Genomic DNA, 18,706 nt, shown 5'->3' with positions numbered 1-18,706 from the left:
CTGAGCATTTTAGTCTTATTTTAGTCAAAGCAAACTAATTATTTTAGTCTACTTTTTGTCAATGAAAACTGTTGAGTATTTTTTAGTCATCAGATTATATAGAACATTTCAGTCAAACTAGTCTAGCCAAAACCAATAATTTGTCATTTTAGTCAAACGTATTTCACAATAAGATTATATCTTGTCCTTATTTGATGAAAACCACAGGTTGAATGATTAAGAAGCTTTGCAGAGAGTATCTGCTCAGGTTTGTGGTGTTTTTGTGTTATGGCCACATTGCTTCCCTTCTGATAAAACGATGCATTTGCTTTTTTCCTCCGCCTCATTATAGCGAAAATGGGCCCAAATATCACGTTGTTTCTTTCTCCCAAGCAGTGGTGGCTTCAGACTTTTTCGTTGTCAGTCATTTTGACGGACAGGATCGTAACATTTCCGTCATAATCCATTATTACCCGTCGAGTGCACAATTTATCCCTCACTCGCGCTGACGGGGGGGTATTCGGTTAACGCGAGTGCGACCACTGCTCCCAAGCCCTGTTGTTGCCATTTCATTTTCTGTTAAATAAGGTTAGTTAGACCATGAGTTAGACCCGAGTCTTCCTGACAGTTCATATTGTGCCGCTGCCCGGTGTAATTCAAATGTACCGCCGCGCGCAGCACACACACACAGCTGCTGCCCAGCCGCAGCCCCGGAAATGGAACTGCTGGGAGACCGACTATCAGAGATGTAACGTTATCTTTGATAATATTTCGTCTCCTCATTTTTCGTCAACGAAAGTAAAGAGAGATTTTGGCATAGTTTTTATTTAGCAAACTACATTTTCGTCTCATCACTTTTCGTCAACGATATTGCATGTTGATTTCGTTAGTTATTGTTTACTGCCGTCGGTGCCGTCTCGTCATCGTCTCGTTTTCGTCATGGAAAAAAAGGTCGTTGACGAACATATTTCGTCATAGTTGTAGTCAACGAAATTAACACTACACCCAATCACGAGAGAGGAGACTTTGCATAGACTGTAAACAAGACATTTGTGACATGTTTCTGATATGATTATATGTTTTTATTTCAGTGAGTAATGCAAGAAATAAAGGAAACGGTCTTCTTTAAAAATAACACAAATGTTGTATAAAATTGATAAATGTGTCAAAACTGTTAGCATACATATTTTGGTGTTAACATTAAATATTGTATTCATTTCCCAGCTGAACAGAGGGACTTTGTGGGAGTGGATGAGTCGGGGGAGAGGCTGCTGTTCATGGCCAATGAGGCAGATCTGGAGGACGGACTCTCTATCAGGAAGTCCATCATGAGGAAGTAAGTCATTTAAAAAAAAGTCTAGAGAGTGGGTTTATCCAAATGACATAATAATATTTCTTTGTTTTTTTTACCTCTAGTTGTATACAGTTTATATCCATGCAGATAAATTGTTTAATGTGTACAGGTTTTTAGATATCCATCTCTAAGGCATCTTTTTCCACCACACCACATTGTAGGTAAATTGAAGAAATATTGACAAATAGAAATTTAAAAGATAGTCTTTTTGTTTCTGTTCTGTCTGTTGGTTTTTCGTTTTTTGAGTCCCAAAATTCATGTATGTGTGACAGCGGGTGTTTTGGGAGCTCGTAAATACTTCATGGAGCCAAAGCCAATGTAAATTCTGGCCAATAAGAGGGGGGCCGGAGCAGCTGCTTGCATGCTTCCCTGCACATAGAAATGTTCACACACACACACACACACACACACACGCACACGCACACGCACACGCACACGCGCACACACACAGACAAATGCCTATATGAACAGAAAGGCGTAACACGACCTTGAGGTAGACATTGATGGAGAGAAAACACTGACACATTGTCGTCAGAGTTATGGAAACACGAGCCCGCTGCTAAACATGTATTGCTTACATTGAAGGACACATAACCTTTATATATCCTCTGATCAGTTATACAAACTCATGTCACACTACATGTACTATATGAAACAAATGTCCCCAAATCTCTCCACATACTTGATTACCGCCCAAGGTAATACCCGAATAAATTCCAGGATTTTTACAACCCACCGTTGGGTAGATTTTTACAAGATTTGACTGTTTTGCACATCAGTACCATCCAGTCAAAGGTCACTTCGTCATGGCACATCGCGCGCACACTGCAGGTGCCTTCCTTTATATTTCGGTATTTTCCATGTGCACATAGTCTCATTCATAAATCCTTTGTGCTCACCAGTTGAATTTGATCTTTTGCTAAAAGAGTAAATACATTGTTGGTCTCAAATTCCAGAATTGTTTTTGTACTTCTGTCAATTCTATCATCCTTGTTCGAAATTAAATCTCAAAACAATATTTTTTGCTTTTTACATTTTAAATAATACTATTTTCCTCTATATCTCCTCAGCACTTTTTTACTTTGTGCTTACCAGGGTCCCCGCAGATCCTTAAAAAGTCTTACATTTATTTTGTGATATTCAAGGTCTAAACATTTCTAAAAAGGTCTGGAATTTTAGGAGGGAGGTATTAAATGTTATCTGGGGCAGAATGAATGAGTGTGCAGGGGGGGATATTGGTTTCCATTGGTCTACTGCCATACCATTTTTCTTTTTTTTAATGCGAAGGCAGTCCTGTTGGGTAATGTGCACTGAATATTTCCCGTTATTCAAATGCAATACAACTCAGTAACGGTTTATACTGTTGTCTAGTTCGTCGATTTTTTTGTATTGGTACTCTCTTTTCCTTTTAGAGGTCTTAAAAAGGTCTTAAAAGTCATTCAATGTGTACTTCACAAATGTGCAGCTACCCTGGCTTACGAAGCGTTCACAGCACAGACCCTTCAAAATATTGTTTCTTATTTGTATTCTGTCCAATTTAAAAGACAGTGTTGTTTTTCTCTCCAGCTATATTCTCTCAGCCATTTCTCCCTTATACTGTGCACCCTTCCATACAAGTCCATCCATTTTTTCCTCCAATCCGTCCTTCCTGTGTCTTTCTTTCTGGTCTTTCTTTACTGCTTCCATATGGTTGAGGTGTGTTAGCTGCAAACATTCTGCACATGTGAGATGACTGACCTGGAAATCTCTTTCCCGGGTGAAAGGACTCCAGCAGAGCTTCCCCTCGTACATTACAGACTAACCTGTCAGGGGCTCGTGGCCTGGAAGAATAGTTGACTGCATGTTGATAGGCAAATTCAACATTTAAAATTGTTAGCATCAAGAGCAATATTCAATAAAAGCCATTGTTAGTGCAGTGTAATAAGTTAGAATAAAACTCATCCACTCTTTTTCCATCATTATTAAAACATCCATGCAGTCAAGCTAGAAAAGCTTGCTTCACATTTTTGAGTAGCATGTCTTAACTTCTCTGACCTTTTTAAGATACTGGACCAGGAGTTTACTTGCATCTGTTAGCAATGATGGCACAAGACGCAGCGGATAAAACCCACCCAATCAACACAAATACCACATGTTATACCTTCCAAACATTTAATAACTTCCATTGCAGTTCAACAAAAGGACAGCGTAATAACATATTTTACAAACAAAATACATTTCCAACAGTTTTATAGCCAACATTGTATATTTTATAATGTAGCACAACCCTATGTACTGCACCTAAATGTTCCAAGTACCATAAATATATACGCTTGTAATGTCCATATAGCCAAGGGTTAAAGCCATGAGTTAGTAAATTATAGATTGTGTGTAAGCATCTGCTTTATTGTTTTTCAATATGTCTTAACTTGCTGGTTCGTAATAGTAGAACCTCTGGATAATTTGGGCAGGCTTTGAATCAAATGCTGGCACACGTGTCAGTCTGGTTTTAATTGACCTTTTGGATATTTCGTTAAAAAAATGATTACTCGATAAATACATTTGTCGGTTGGCAGGAAATGATGGTAACTGTTTTGATCATTGATTCATTTGTCATCCGTCAAACAAAAAAGGATGCACATGCTAGTTGCAGCTATTCCAATATGAAGAATTGCTGATTTTCTTAGTTTCATATCATGCCCATTCGATTGCATCTATTTGCTAAATATTAGTTTGAAATAAATGCCATTTTATGACCTGATTTTGAAAAACAATTCACATTCTGAATTTTAAAGACTTAATAGGATGTGTCTATAATCTAATGTACTCAATGTGCTGGTCAGTCGTTAACACTAACCTTAATCCACCAGCAGGTCTGTGTGCAGTTTATAACACAGGTTCAAATATGTGAGTCAGCTCAATTAAAGAATCCTCTCTCAGACTAGCATGGTATTAGGAAATCACACACATTGTATTCTGGAAGCGATAGTTCCTTGAATAAGTCGTAAGCTCTTGAGCCCAATTGGCTCTGTAGTGGAAACCTGACTAATGAGGGTATTAACAGTCATTCTGCTGCGTCTGAGTCATCGTCCGCTGTGGGCTTTTAGTTGTAACTAAATAACACATTATGCTGTGTGTGTGTGTTTGAGAGCGAGAGAGATGTGACTCCTCTCTCCCACTGAGGACTGTGGTGGTACTTTAGTAGTCCCTCATTAATCCAAGGGTTGAGTCATCTCGCCTGCAGAGGCACTAAATTCCTGCTCCCATCGACACAGAGCTCTATTGCACTCACAGCAACCAGAGATCACATGATGATGCTGGAAAGGAAAGATGTTTACCCTTATTTTGGAAATGCAAGATGTTTGTTGTAGTTGGACTCTGCAAGAAGTATATACTATTAAAGTTGCGTTTGGCCAGTGTTCAGTGTTTTGAAACACAAGGACGAGTTCCAACAGTGAATCGTTTCTTGATTTAGAAAATGCCGCTTGAGCAGATGTTGGTACAGGACAGGTAGTTTAGGATTGTTGATAAGGAGGGTACAGAATTTGGTGTTATGAAAAACATCCATCAGCCATCCTAGAAGCGACACATTGCATTTGAAATTGGTGATCCCTTTCTTTTTAACCTCTTTTCAATGAAAAACGTGTTTTGGTTTTACTAGTTGACTCATATGTTCTTCGGTTATATTTCTGTAAAATAAAAGGGCGTAGGTTTTCCTAGTATAAGAATGAATAAAACATTAAAGCACCACGTTTATGTCGGTGCAAGTAGGGCCAGTGTTTGTGTTTTCCTGACCCTGAATGATGTGTTCCATGCTCAGCTAGGGGATGGTTGTAATGTGGAGGTAATAGTATTGTGAAGAAATGTTGTCTTTTGTTGGTAAATCTGTCATACTTAGGTATTTGAATGAGTATAATGTCTAATCACCCCACCGTCTAAGGCAGTGGTTCCCAACCTTTTTTCCCAAGAGCCCCCCCAAATGACTCCTGTTAGAAGTTGCGCCCCCCCCCAAATATGATGTTTGGCCTCAAATCATCTGAGGCCTGGCGCCCCCCCCCCCCCCCCCTGCGATCTTTGGCGCCCTCCCAAAACAGGGTGTGGCATAGTGTCAAATGAAATGTTTGTTTGCTGTCGGTTTCCATTTTTTTCTGCATCACAATGTCCCATTAATAGTTTTGGTTGCTATGCCATCTTTCCGCAGTGGCGTCTGCCTAGCATGAAATAACGAGGGCTTCTGCTGAAGTCAAAATGAAAGAGTCCTTTACGTCCCTTATACCTGTTCTTGACCAATCGGCCCCTCACTCATAAGGGCACCTGTTCCTACTCTTGCTCGCTCTTTCTCCCCCTGGTTCTCTCTCCTGCCCACCCGCAGGTGCCGAACAGTCACATGTCACATGCTGGGTGTTCCCATAAATTCCACTTTAAGCCCACTATACACAGACGCAGGCACACACCTGGAAAATGTTTTATGAATAAATACATTTGACAAACACCCACAGAGCGTGTCTGTGCGTGCAGGCACATGTGCTTTTATGCTTTTTAATAAAATAGCTTAACACAGACGGACACACACCGTTTGATTTATGGCTTTCAGCATCTGGTTGTAAAATATGTGTGACCAGGCAATCCTCCTGAGTCACTCTGGTTATACTGCAGGAGAGAGTAGAAAGAAGAATTGTCCTTTTTGATGAAAGATAGAGGAAGGAAATTAGCAGAGAAGAGGTAGAAGAACGGAAATATAACGTTTTTGGCATCATCCGCTTTTTATAAAATATCAAGCCATTTTTTATATCCTACCTTGAATCCCTGCAGACATTTTGTTTGACATTTATTCATTCATATTGCCAATATTGCATTATCAACTTCTTCAATTTAACTTTACGTAAAGTACAATCATTTCTTTCTTGAATATCATTTGTTTGTTTAGGTAGAACATCCTTTAAATACACAATGTAACTTTGTTAAACCAGTGCTGGTGACTCTGGTTAAAAGCAGAACAAACCCCCACCAACAACTAGAGGAACATTAGAGAAAACTTGAGTGTTTCTGGAACTTAACAATAAGTATACAAACAGGCAAAACATGTAAGTAAAGCTTTTTATTTGAGTGGGAAAACATAAATGCAGATTCATTTAAAGCTTGATGGATCAAATATACCGTTTTGGCTAGCACACAAATGCTCTTAAACTTTTAAATGATAAATGATTGTGCTCAGATATGAACACCACTAAACAGTCAACATCCTGTCTGCCTTTATCTGGTCCAAGTTACGATTTGGTTGTGTGGTAATGAGACACAGACTGTTCATATTAATCTGCTTTTACAATTTAGAGAATCTAAATCACAGCAGCATGCTTTACAAATGGTTGGCAGTAATGGAAGGTGTATGATATGGGGTAAATGGACTAAAACACGTCGAAGCACTTGTATGATCCTTTTAGGCACAATGCTCCCTGCCGTTTTTATTATGTAATAATTGAAAGGGAAGAGGAAGATGAGGATAGGTCAGAGGGGATGAAGGGGTGTGTGGATTTGTTTATTGAAACCTGGTCGATGAAATGGTTTTCTTTGGCTCTCGCTTCGTAAATGTCACATGTTCAAACTGTGTGTGTGTGTGTGAGTGTGTGTGAATGACTGAATGCATGGTGGGTGACGGTGTGTCTGTGTGCATGTGGCCCCCCAACATAAACCTGTCTCATGGCAGCAGCTCTGCTGGGCCACATCTACGGTAGCTGACAGAGGACAATAGACAGATGTCACTATTCTTTGACTTTTATGTGAGCCTGTAGCTGTGTCTGCTTTGTATCAAATGTTCCTGTCTGATGTGCAAAGCAGCGGTAAATAAAATAGCTTTCGGTAAATGAGAAGCAAAGTCAAAACATAAAAACAGCAGGTGATAAAGGAAATAAAGCAAATTGTCCTCAAAGTAGTACCAGCAGCGGTTCACTGTTTGTCATGAAGTTGGTACTATACATGTTTGCAGTGCATTTGAACTCTAATAATAATCTGTTTAATTTGTACAGATTTAGTGTTTTAAAATGGTTTTTTGAGTGCTTTGAGTTTTCGCAAAGCAACGTATCATGAAGATTAAAGAAAAATGTGTTTTTATTTTCCTGTCTTGACTGTGTTTGTCTTTGTGTCTGTCTTACCTGCAGACATCCCAGGATGCACATTAAAACTGGCCTCGTGGACGCTCACCTCTACTGCCTGAAGAAAGAAGTGTTGGACTTTCTTGCTGACAACAAGTGAGTGATTATACAACTGAACTTACAATTACACAATTGCCTATCAAAGTGTTCTTTTTTTTTTGTGACCAGTTTATATCCGCAATGTTACTCAATGTGTCTAGATGAACCCACGCGGTCCAACAGAGATTCACATTAGCTGCTTAATCTGTAGCAAGTGTTAAACGTGGTAACATGGTGTGTAAGGCTTTGAAAGGACCTGTTAGCAGGGTATTCTAGCGAGGTGTTAATTTGTTTTACTATGTGCCACAGAGACAGGCTGTTAGGCCTTTAGCCTCTGAAGTGAAGCAGTGTCACAGAAAGCCCTCTGTGGCCGCCCGGGCCATACTGGTTATACGGGTTCACTGGTTACAAGAATCAAAGGATCTATATGATAAGAATGCTTTAAACTGCTGTGTAATCTCCAAAGTAAAAGTGATAATGTAGTGTTTGAAGGCAGCATGAGTGTTTAAGGAACATTAATGGAGCCACTTCACTCCATGTCGATTAATAAGCCTTCAAATGATATTGCTAAAACACTGCACTGTGTATTTATACATTGCTTGTATCGCAAAACCTTGTGCCAAACCCACATGAAATACTGAAATGTTAAAAGCATGTTTTGCCTGAGGATTTCTTACTTATCTTTTCCAGTTAGCATTAATAATATAACGTTTTTTTGGCACACTTGAGGAGGAGATCTGAGGCAGCATTAAAAGCCTGATATAAAGCATGCTTGATGATGACAGGGGTCTAGATAAAGATTCATAACAGACAAGGATGTGAGCTAAGTAACAGCATGGCGCCAAGCTTCTTAAAACAGGGTGGTGGTGATCCTGAACATTTTTTGGAAATGGTCCCATTAAAAAGTGAGTACTTGGCTAAAGGGTGATTTGTGGAAATCTGGCATTGCTTAGTTGTGTCTAAGAAATATGTTAAAAGGCTAGTTTAAGTTGTCCAGTTTAGGTTGACGCATAAATAAATCAAAATCCAAGCCAACAAATACAAATCGCTCCACACTCATCATTTCACCTCTGCTGAACACTCATGGTTAAGGCTTCAAGATGAACTTCAATATTGTAATTTACCAAAGAGATGTAGATGTAAGTGTTACATCATTACATCACTCGTGCTGCCGCCATATATCATCTCTCTTGTTAGATGACTCATTTCTTTCTTCAACTCTTTTCTTGGACTTTCTTTTAACAGCTCCTCTCTCTCTCCTCCATGCTCTTTCTCCGTCTCTTGCTCAAGGAGAGAAATGGACAGAGTAACTGTTGTTTTTCTCCTGTCATTCAGATGGAAATTCTAATCTCCCTTTTAAAAGAAAGTAAGAGAGGGCAAGTGAAAGGAGGGGTGGGGGGGGGGGGAACACTAAGCACAGCACATTGCAAAGAGGAGGAAAAAGAAAGGAAGACGGGGAAATGACCTCATAGTTTACGAAGGGAGAGACTTGAAGTCATCATAAGAAGCTGAAGTGCTAATTTTCATTTCCTGTTTTTTACAAGATTTTAGTTCAGTAACAATAACTGCATTATACATTCATTGTATTTATTTCCATTACAGCCTTTTAAATGAGTTTTTTTTTTGCTTTTACTAACAATCAACTCAATTATAGTAATGATATGTATGCAGTAGTTGACTTCCTGTTTGCAATGAAACTAAAAGTCGTTAAGATTTCACAGTCACTGCTGTAAAGATAATCGAGATATGCACCTACTTATTGTCCCCAGGAGAAATGCTCAGACCTCATTACTAGATGCATTTTTTACCAAGTCTGACGTAGTTAAATTACCCTCCTAAAGTCATTAGTCCTGTGGATTTGACATGTTGTGTGCGAACTTGAACTGCAGAAGTTAAACATATTTCTTTCTTTAAGTAGTTTCAGTTTCTGGCACAACCTTGGCCTTCTCCTCAGATGCTGAGCACAAATGGCTGCAAAGCAAGAGGAAGTGATTACCGATCGCATTCGCTGTATTTTGCAATTATGTGACTGCACGGAGATTGCGGAGTCACATAATTGCAAGGTTACAGAAAATGTGTTAACTATCACAGCTGTCTTTCCCTATTTTTTACCTAAGGATACAGGAAGGAGCTTCCTCACAAACTCATCTTCTCGTATTTTACTCGGTTGCACTTTATTCACCAATTGATGACTGGGAAGTGCACCCTTATCTAATGACAGCACAATAAACCAGGATCCTTGTCTTATGTGTTGGCTTATGTGAAATAGTTCTGTTTTGTTGGATGTTTGACATCATATTGAAATCGTATTTAACCTCTTCTTGGATCGTAGGTCCATCTCTTCAATCCGTGGAGAGCTGGTACCTTATTTGGTGCGGAAGCAGTTTTCCAAAACCATCAACTGTCCAAATATCAAAGATGACGCAGATGATCAGAATCTAAAAACGAAAGACGGCTCTTCAAACCAGGGTGAGTTACACATCAGAAATGCACTGTAAAACCTATTTAGAAGAGCTCTGGGACGTATTCACTGGTCTTAAGCTATTTCATGTAAGCTATCAGCTATGTATTTAACTTGGTGACACAAAGGACAACTCTGGCTAATCCAAAGACATGCATTCTCTTGCACTATTTGATCTGTTTTATTCCTTTTTTGTCATATATTCATGTTGCGCTGTTGGAGGAGCCTGTGACTTACATTTTTCATTGCCATATCTACACTGTAGCTACTGTGCACATGACAATAAAGCCTTGAATTGAATTGAATCCCCCAAACAATGTGTTTGTGTTATCATTTACACTCATGACTTTTTTTTTTTAATACCCAGAGCTCCTCATCTCCTCCCGAGACGAGCCCCTTCTCCAGCTGGCTCAGGAGCGCTCCTGTTGGAACGACCACCGCGGCGACATGAGCGCGGCTTACCACGGAGGAAAGCTCCGCTGCTACGTTCACATTATGGACGAGGGACTTTGCTACCGCGTCAACACTTTAGCTGCTTACATAGATACAAACCGATTGGTGAGTCTGACGTGAGCTTGCTCCTACAAAGGGATTTTGTTTATTTCTTTTTTGAATGTCCATGTAGATACTAAGTTCATATGAAATTGAGTTTGTTGGAGGGAAATTCAGAGTATCTTTTCAAATAGGCAAATATACCAAACATTCTCTGGTTGCAGTGAATGCCATTTTCCCACAAATACTGTACATTAATCAAGAAATGAATCTGCAGATGAGTTGATCATAAAACAATAAAGTGTCCTCTTCTAGCAGTCTTATTCCTTTCATTGTTGTAGATGTCACTGTTTTTCTTATTTCACCTAATGTCGCTTTGCTTTTGCCACTTATAATGAATTGTATGCTTATTTGAATGCTGTGTATTTGGCCCAGTTCCTACAGATTGATCATAGAGGTTATTTATTTACCTTTCTTTATTTTAATCCCATGCTTCCCTTTCTTTTTTTTTTACAAGGCCCCCAAGCTGTTTGACGAGCCAGCCGTCCACTCCACTGCTGTCATTTCTGAGAGATGTCAGGTTAGTGTAATGCAGTAGAAGTATCACAGTCGATACATTACACACATTTCTCACTTAGTAAGCAGTTTTCCTAATTGGCCTGTATTAGATCTCACTTGCTTTTATTGATCTCATACTCTAATTCACACTTGATCCCCTTTAGAGAGGCCTGTGTATGTAATTATGTCTGAGTAATGTTTTTTTTAAACTGTTGTGTCCTCTCTGCCCTCAGATGGGATCAGACAGCATCATCGGAGCAATGTGCCAGGTAGCAGACAAGACTTCCATAAAGAGGTCGACCATCGGAAACTCCACCATTGTAAAAGAAAAGGTCAAAGTCACCAACTCTATCATCATGCACGGGGTTACCATCGAGGAGGGGTGAGAACACACACATTTGTACATGCACACACTCGTTGATAACATGTCCTTTGAAGTGCGAACACATTCATTTAGCCTGAAAAAAACGTTCACCTTCGAGGCATGTTTATGAATACAAGTTTTGATCTTCACTTTTGATCTTTTGTAAGGTGTTCAGTTATGCAGTGTGTGACAAAGCAGGAATTTAGTAAACAAAGATTTTAAAATGAGATAAGTGATAGTGTTTCCAGGAAAAATAACTATCCTAAACACCAATACACTTTTCCCTCTTTGTTAACAGTTCACTGTTCACATATAAAAGCAGTGGTAGGCCTCATTCTTTACTCCCTGCATAGCTCTCCATTGAACTTCTACGTGCTTCTATGTGCAAACGTGGGTGTGTGTCGGGCAGATGCTGGTGGATGTGTGTGTCCGTTGATGGGAGGTGTAACAGGTTTTGTTTTCCGTGCTCTATGGGGTCAAACAGGCAGCGCTGAGCTAACAATGCTTCTATTGGTGTGCAACCAGCCAGAGACCAGTTCCAAACAAACACGAAGCTGTTGAACTGAAACACAGAACATCAATATATTTTATTTAGCCGCTAATTTACTCGCCTATACCAATGTTCCCACTGGTTATGACATTCGCTGAGCACCATGGGGGTTTGACAGGTGATTTCCAAACATCCAATATCCGGGTTTTTTGATAATTCGTTTAGGAAGTAACAGCATTGGACTGATAAATATATCCATTTCATCAATTCGATCTAATCAAACACCAGAGAATGTTTCGATTTCAATCCGTTACGTCATTTATTACGTTTACATGCAGGTTAGTTTTCCTGCTTTTTCCTATTTTCATTTGCTTTTAGGTTGGCTACATAATATTTAGACCAAAATATTTAAAACCAAAAGTTTTCTCTATGGCAGCCCCATTGAATCAAATGATAATATTCTTGTACACCTTTTTGCACTCGACATATTTGGTATTCTACAAAGCTTTGGGTTTTTAAAATTGGAAATAAAGTTGAAGCAGATTTCAGAAAAATATGGCATTAGATTTGTTTTAGTATAAATGTTAAAGTTTGAATTGTTGGGCTCTTTGTTAATGTTGCTTTACAGAAAACAAGCTACCAAATGATTTGCTAAAAGTTCCAGTAATGTGCTGGTTTCCATTTTGAAAATCAACACTAGGAACTATTGCATCTTCTTTTAAACAAAAAATCTACCTGATGAACCAGGAAGGATTTTCAACTGCAAATGTGGTGAGGAAGCCTGGGCAAGACATAGGAAGGACAAAAAGGCCCAGTCTGAATAGTGATGCATCATGATCAGCCGCGTTATCGCACATCACGATTGTTGAATGTAGCAAGTACTTAAAGCGGTCCAAATTGACTGTTTTGTTGCTCCAAAAGAGGATTTGCACAGAAAGCACAGTATCCACTGTAGAATTAGCATGTAGATTGATCTGCTCAGGGTCTGAGCCAGAAACCCCCGGAGGAAAGAGACTCATCTTGGCCTCCAGTCGGGATTTTAATGCACTCACTCATGGGCTCCTTTTCTTTTATCTCAATTTCTTACTCCTCCCTCTCTTTTCTCTCCATCAAGGCCTCAACGCCATCTCTTCTCTCTCTTTCTGTCTCTCTCCATTTCTTCTTAAGCCTTTCAGGGACCCCAGCCAGCCAGCATGGGGACCCTCATCATGTCCATGTAGGTGCACGCACAAAGGCATGAAAGAACGAGAGAGATGGGAGAAGGGAAGAAAGAAGCGAGGGGAAAGCAAGCTAGCACGCAAGAAAGAAATTGCAATTCTTTCTTTCCTTTTTCTTTTTTTGGAGGACATAAGAAGGAAGGAGAAAGAAAGAAAGAAAGAAAGAGCCAGTGTGAGGGGATTAGCAGACCCCGGCCATGTCGCAGAAACCCTCGCATTTCTGCTCTCTTTGTTTGGAGCTGACCAGAACTTGTTGACAAAGCGCTGCGTGTTTGGGAAGGGGGATAGTAAGGGTCAACTTTACAGGGGGGTTGGCACAGGAGGTGTGTGTGTGTGTGTGTGTGTGTGTGTGTGTGTGTGTGTGTGTGTGTGTGTGTGTGTGTGTGTGTGTGTGTGTGTGTGTGTGTGTGTGTGTGTGTGTGTGTGTGTGTGTGTGTGTGTGTGTGTGTGTGTGTGTGTGTGTGTGTGTGTGTGTGTGTGTGTGTAAGGTGTGTGTACGTGTTGTGTGTGTGTGTGTGTACGTGTTGTGTGTGTGTGTGTGTGTGGTGTGTGTGTGTGTGTACGTGGTGTGTGTGTGTGTGTGTGTGTGTGTGTGTGTGTGGTGTGTGTGTGAGGTGTGTTGTGTGTGTTGGTGTGTGTGGTGTGTGGTGTGTGTGTGTTGTGTGTGTGTTGTGTGTGTGTGTGTGTGTGTGGCTGTGTGGGTTGTGTGTGTGTGTGTGTGTGTGTGTGTGTGTGTGTGTGTGTGGGGTGTGTGTGTGTGTGTGTGTGGTGTGGTGTGTGTGTGTGGGGGGGGGGGGGGGGTCATGGCAAGGAGGAGCCCTGGTGTTAGTAATTAGTGGTGTTTCTGCTGAGGCTTCTTTGGTGGTCTCTCCCTCTCTCTCTAATGTTACAAAACTCTGAATCGTGTAATCTCCCATCACCAACTACCACCACCACCTCCTAGGTAGTCACACACACACACACACACACACACACACACACACACACACACACACACACACACACACACACACCACACACACAACACACACACACACACACACACCACACAGACACACACACACACACACTCTTTTCTGCCTCTCCCTCCAGGCCTAACCACCTGAATAGATTGGGCCAATACAAACCTGTCTGTGTGTGAGGCGCAGAGGGCCAAGTGTGTGTGCGTCACTGCCTGGGCAAGACCAACATGCGTTCTCCACCGGGCTCCCCAAGCTACTGAAGCACACATTCTCTAACACACACACACACACACACACACACACACACACACACACACACACACACACACACACACACACACACACACACACACACACACACACACACACACACACACACACACACACACACACACACACACATCCTCCACGGTTAGCTGACACAGGACACACAGGACTGTCTGTGTCTCCCCTACAATAATTTTATGGTGATGGTTTGGCTGAATGTGAGCAGGCACCGTGGGCTGGCACTGCCACCTCAGGTGGGACCGCAGCACAGGGCCAACAATGTCCTAACACACACACGTGCACACACACTTTCGGCTAGATTTGTTCTTTAATATACATGCTAATCATTGTCATTTAGCTCAGTAGATTGGAGATGTTTGAGTATTCAGAGCAGGTGGGGAAACTGGCTGTTTATTCCTACTGTCACTGTGACCTCCAGTCAACAGTAGAAGGCTGTGGCAGTGCTGGGAAGCTCCCAGTATAGATGTTCTTCACTTTGTGTACTGGCCCATTTGTTTGTGTACGTGTGTGCATAAGCACGCAGAAGAAAACAGTGTGTGAACCATAAACATCTTTGAATATCCAGCAGGCTCAAAAAGCAAACAGCAGAGTCAGAAAATCATGTTTTAAAGCTAGCAAACCTATCCCTGCTAAATATTCATCTTAAACTACTCAAAAGTTTGTGAACTTTCAGAAATGAGCCACTGGCTCTCAACGTTCAGGCTCATCTTGAGTAATAAGCAAGGCTTAGAAAAACTGTTGAGTGACAGTGAATGAATCTGTTTATTTTCACACTATAAAATAAAAACAAACACTGAACATCAAAACTGTATGAAGGAGTATTGCATGTCTCTTCTATTAGACTGCAGAAGAACAGCGTTTCCTTACCTTTTAAGTGGGATGCCTATACATGAAGCAATGTCTTGTGATCCCACCCCACAGGATGTGGCCATGTTGAGTTATGAGCAGCTCCATTAATGAGAGATTTTTCCTTCCGTTTCTGTTTCTGTTCTACTAAGCTAAAATATTCATGAAATGCAGTTGAACATGAAAAGATTGTAACAGAAATAACGTTTTTATTTCTATTCCCTTTATAATGTATGACTCCATACTAGAAAGTGAAGTGATGAATGAAATGAATGTAATTTGTGTTTTCCAGGTGTAATATCCAGGGCAGTGTGATCTGCAGTAATGCTGTCATCGGCCGAGGAGCAGACCTCAAACACTGTCTGGTGGGGAACGGACAACGGATCGAACCAGAGGGTGAGTTCTATTATCATAAACACACACAACAATGCCCCCAAAATAGTTACCTTCCTTTACATTTGTCTCACAGAAAAGGTAAGTACATGATGCTTTGCTCAACTGTTGTCTCCAGGGCAGCTGAAAGTGCATTTTAGGCATTTAAATATAGATAAACAAACAGCTGTTAACAGTTTTGCATTGTCAAATTAAATCAAGTGGAGACTGAAAAAAGGACGGAATAAGCAAAGAAACAGAAACACCTCGCATTACAACACCATTCAGCACAACAACCGAACACATAAAGCGTATTTAACTGTATGTTAAAGCCCCCGGCACTTCTCCTCGGCTGAATCAGATAAGGTGTTAATGTATGTGTGTGGGATCTGTCTGGAAGTGCCAAGTGTTCAAGCCAACCAGGAACGTTTCTTAATGCTGAGGTCTGTGTGATAGAGAGATTTGTCAGAGATTTTTTTTATTCGCCTTAATCCTCTTGTCCCCAAAGCTAGCTGTGTGTGTGTGGGTGTGTGTGTGTGTGTGTGTGTGTGTGTGTCACATTGATGGAGAGGTTAGAGAGCAGGGCCAGAACAGGACCACCCGGAATTCAACAGCCGCAGCCTCCAGCCACATCCAACATGCACACGCACACACACACGCACGCACGCGCACGCACGCACGCACACACACACACACACACACACACACACACACACACACACACACACACACACACACACACACACACACACACACACACAAACGTATAGAGAAAGAGAGTGAGCTCAGCTACCAGACTGAGCAGCCTAATTGAGTGAACAACAGGGTACTCTAAGTAGCAACAGTGTGAATTTGAGCTAAACTCACCTCAGAAATGTTTGAGACCTTCTGCAGCGTTCAGTGAGCGATCGCTGCATCAAAACGGATCTCCTTTTAGCTTTTTTTGGCAAATGTTTTCCCGCTGGCCAGCCACAAGATGCTTACTTTATGTTATTGAACAATTGAATCTTGGACCCCTGCTTACATAATTGTTTTTCTTACACTGTACAGCCAAAGTTCAGTTACACAATTGCGACGTTCCATCCTCTGTGTGTCTTGTAGACAGGAAGTCTCTGTCTCTGACCATGCAGACACATTGTTTGTTTTCTCTCTTTTGATTATATTTTATAAAAAGCTATGTTGTGCCTTAAATATACATTTTAAAAGGGATCTGCTGTATATAGTGTATAAGTGAAGTCAAGTTTATTTAAAAAAGCCCAAACCCACAAGTTTTTTTCCGGAGGGCTTTACACTAAAGCATACAGCAGTCTTTTATTCTCAAGTTGGATACAGGAAAGAAAAAAGGCACCTCAGAAAGAGCAATAGAAGAGCAACCTTAATTCCACGCCCGAAGAGAGGATCTACCATAAAGGTTCATGAATCGCTGAGTTGTTCATAATTGTAGAAATGTGGTTTTGGCAATCGCTTTCTGGCGCATGCATACCAACACATATGGAGGATATCAAAATAAATGTCACCTTGAGCGGAGGAAGAAAGAAGTAAAAAAAACATACAAAACGTTTCACCCTTTATGATAATCTTGGATCGTAGGCCCTGTATGGTCAATTTAATGTTTCTGTAGAGTACATTCAATTGTTCTTGTCTGCAAATAATAATTATATTTTTTATTTTGATACAATTATAATAAGTTGACATTGCTGTTTTTAAAAATATGTCGATCACTGTGAACTTCTCCCAATCAGGCCTCTTTGCGGTAGAATCACCTATCTGTTCAGCAACATAGATCAGGTCAGATCAGATGAATCTATATGATATATTTCTGTAATGACTAAACCTGCCCTGCTGTTGACTTTACATGGTATTGTAAGAAAGCATAGGATTGTCTCTCGCTACTAATCTAGACGGCTGACCATAGGCTGCGAAAGACATTACACACCCTCTCAACTGCTGAAGCTGTTAGCAGCTAAGACCACCCTGCTAGTTAGCCACACACACACTCACACACACTACAATTCAGGTCTGTCAGGTGTTGATATTTAAAAGATACATACCTCTTCTCTGGGTGGTTTGGTGATACACACATGCATGCGTTAAAACAGTGGGCATACATTATAGTTGTATATAAGAGATATACAGTCTCTCCACTTCTTCCCAATGTCTCTTGACCATCAACTGTTGTTGGTTAGCTAAAAAACATTTCTACGTTAGCAGTGTTTCCCCTAGGATGGAGTCATAGCAGCGGTGCTAAGGCACGTGGGCCCAGCATAATGTGAGTGTGGAGCGCGTGGAATATTTGAGTGTGTGCACGTGCGAAGTGCGCCCCGCCAATTTGTTTCTATGTGTCTGCCAGCACAAGAAAGGCTCTTGAGGCCTAGTACCAGGGCCGGTTCTAGACAATTTGCTGCTCTAGGCAAGATTTTAGGTAAGATTTGATATATAAAGAATAAATGAAAAATCTCTACAAAAGACAAATACACTACAAAAACAGAAACTTATTAACATAGGTAATATACGTCAAAATGGCTTCAAATGTATTCATTATTGTATGAACATGTTTGAATTGGGGGGTGGACGTCATACCCTCTAGGGGTCCGGGGGTATGCCCCCCCCGGGAAGATTTTTTTGAACATTTGAAAGTAAAATGCTTCAATCTGGTGCACTTTGAGCACACAATTACTAGAGACCTGATCTAGGGGGTACAACTCTAAAACACCCATATGAAAAAGATCCGTTTACATTTTATTAATCAAATAAGTATATGAACATAACCAATAACCTACCATAGCCAATAACAAATAAATGTAACTTATTTTATTTCTGTTGTTCATTCATATCTTATTTTACCTAGTTAACATTTATTTATTTATGCATATTTTTGTATCTCTCCAACTTTAAACGATATTTTTGGTTTGCTGTCCTATAGTATACATTGGAATGATTTCAAACCTGTTTTTATTTATCCTAATGATTATAAAGGAGTGCCTTGGAAATATGTTTTACATAATTTGTAAACACATATTTGTTTGAGACCCACTGAGATAATTTAGACTAAAATTAACTATCTAAACACTCAGTGAGCCTCTCAGTCTGACAGGAGAGCTCTCCTCCACCCTGGTTGTAGAAACATTTACTTCTTATATCTGTTAGCGCAGCTAG

General features: G+C 40.5%; 1 protein-coding gene across 1 annotated transcript in view; it reads left to right on the top strand.

Annotated features, from left to right (window-relative positions):
* eif2b3 (eukaryotic translation initiation factor 2B, subunit 3 gamma) overlaps positions 1–18,706 on the top strand; it is a 35,527-nt gene that overhangs the window by 14,567 nt on the left and 2,254 nt on the right. The window contains exons 5-11 of the mRNA XM_034234699.1: positions 1,204–1,315; positions 7,468–7,557; positions 9,833–9,969; positions 10,329–10,519; positions 10,971–11,033; positions 11,245–11,393; positions 15,471–15,574. Coding sequence (XP_034090590.1) covers positions 1,204–1,315; positions 7,468–7,557; positions 9,833–9,969; positions 10,329–10,519; positions 10,971–11,033; positions 11,245–11,393; positions 15,471–15,574 — 846 coding nt within the window. The remainder of the gene's footprint in view (positions 1–1,203; positions 1,316–7,467; positions 7,558–9,832; positions 9,970–10,328; positions 10,520–10,970; positions 11,034–11,244; positions 11,394–15,470; positions 15,575–18,706) is intronic.

Source organism: Gymnodraco acuticeps, unplaced genomic scaffold (assembly GCF_902827175.1).
Source record: "Gymnodraco acuticeps unplaced genomic scaffold, fGymAcu1.1, whole genome shotgun sequence".
In the NCBI taxonomy this organism is placed as follows: Eukaryota; Metazoa; Chordata; class Actinopteri; order Perciformes; family Bathydraconidae; genus Gymnodraco; species Gymnodraco acuticeps.
This window is presented reverse-complemented; position numbering and strand designations above follow the sequence as displayed.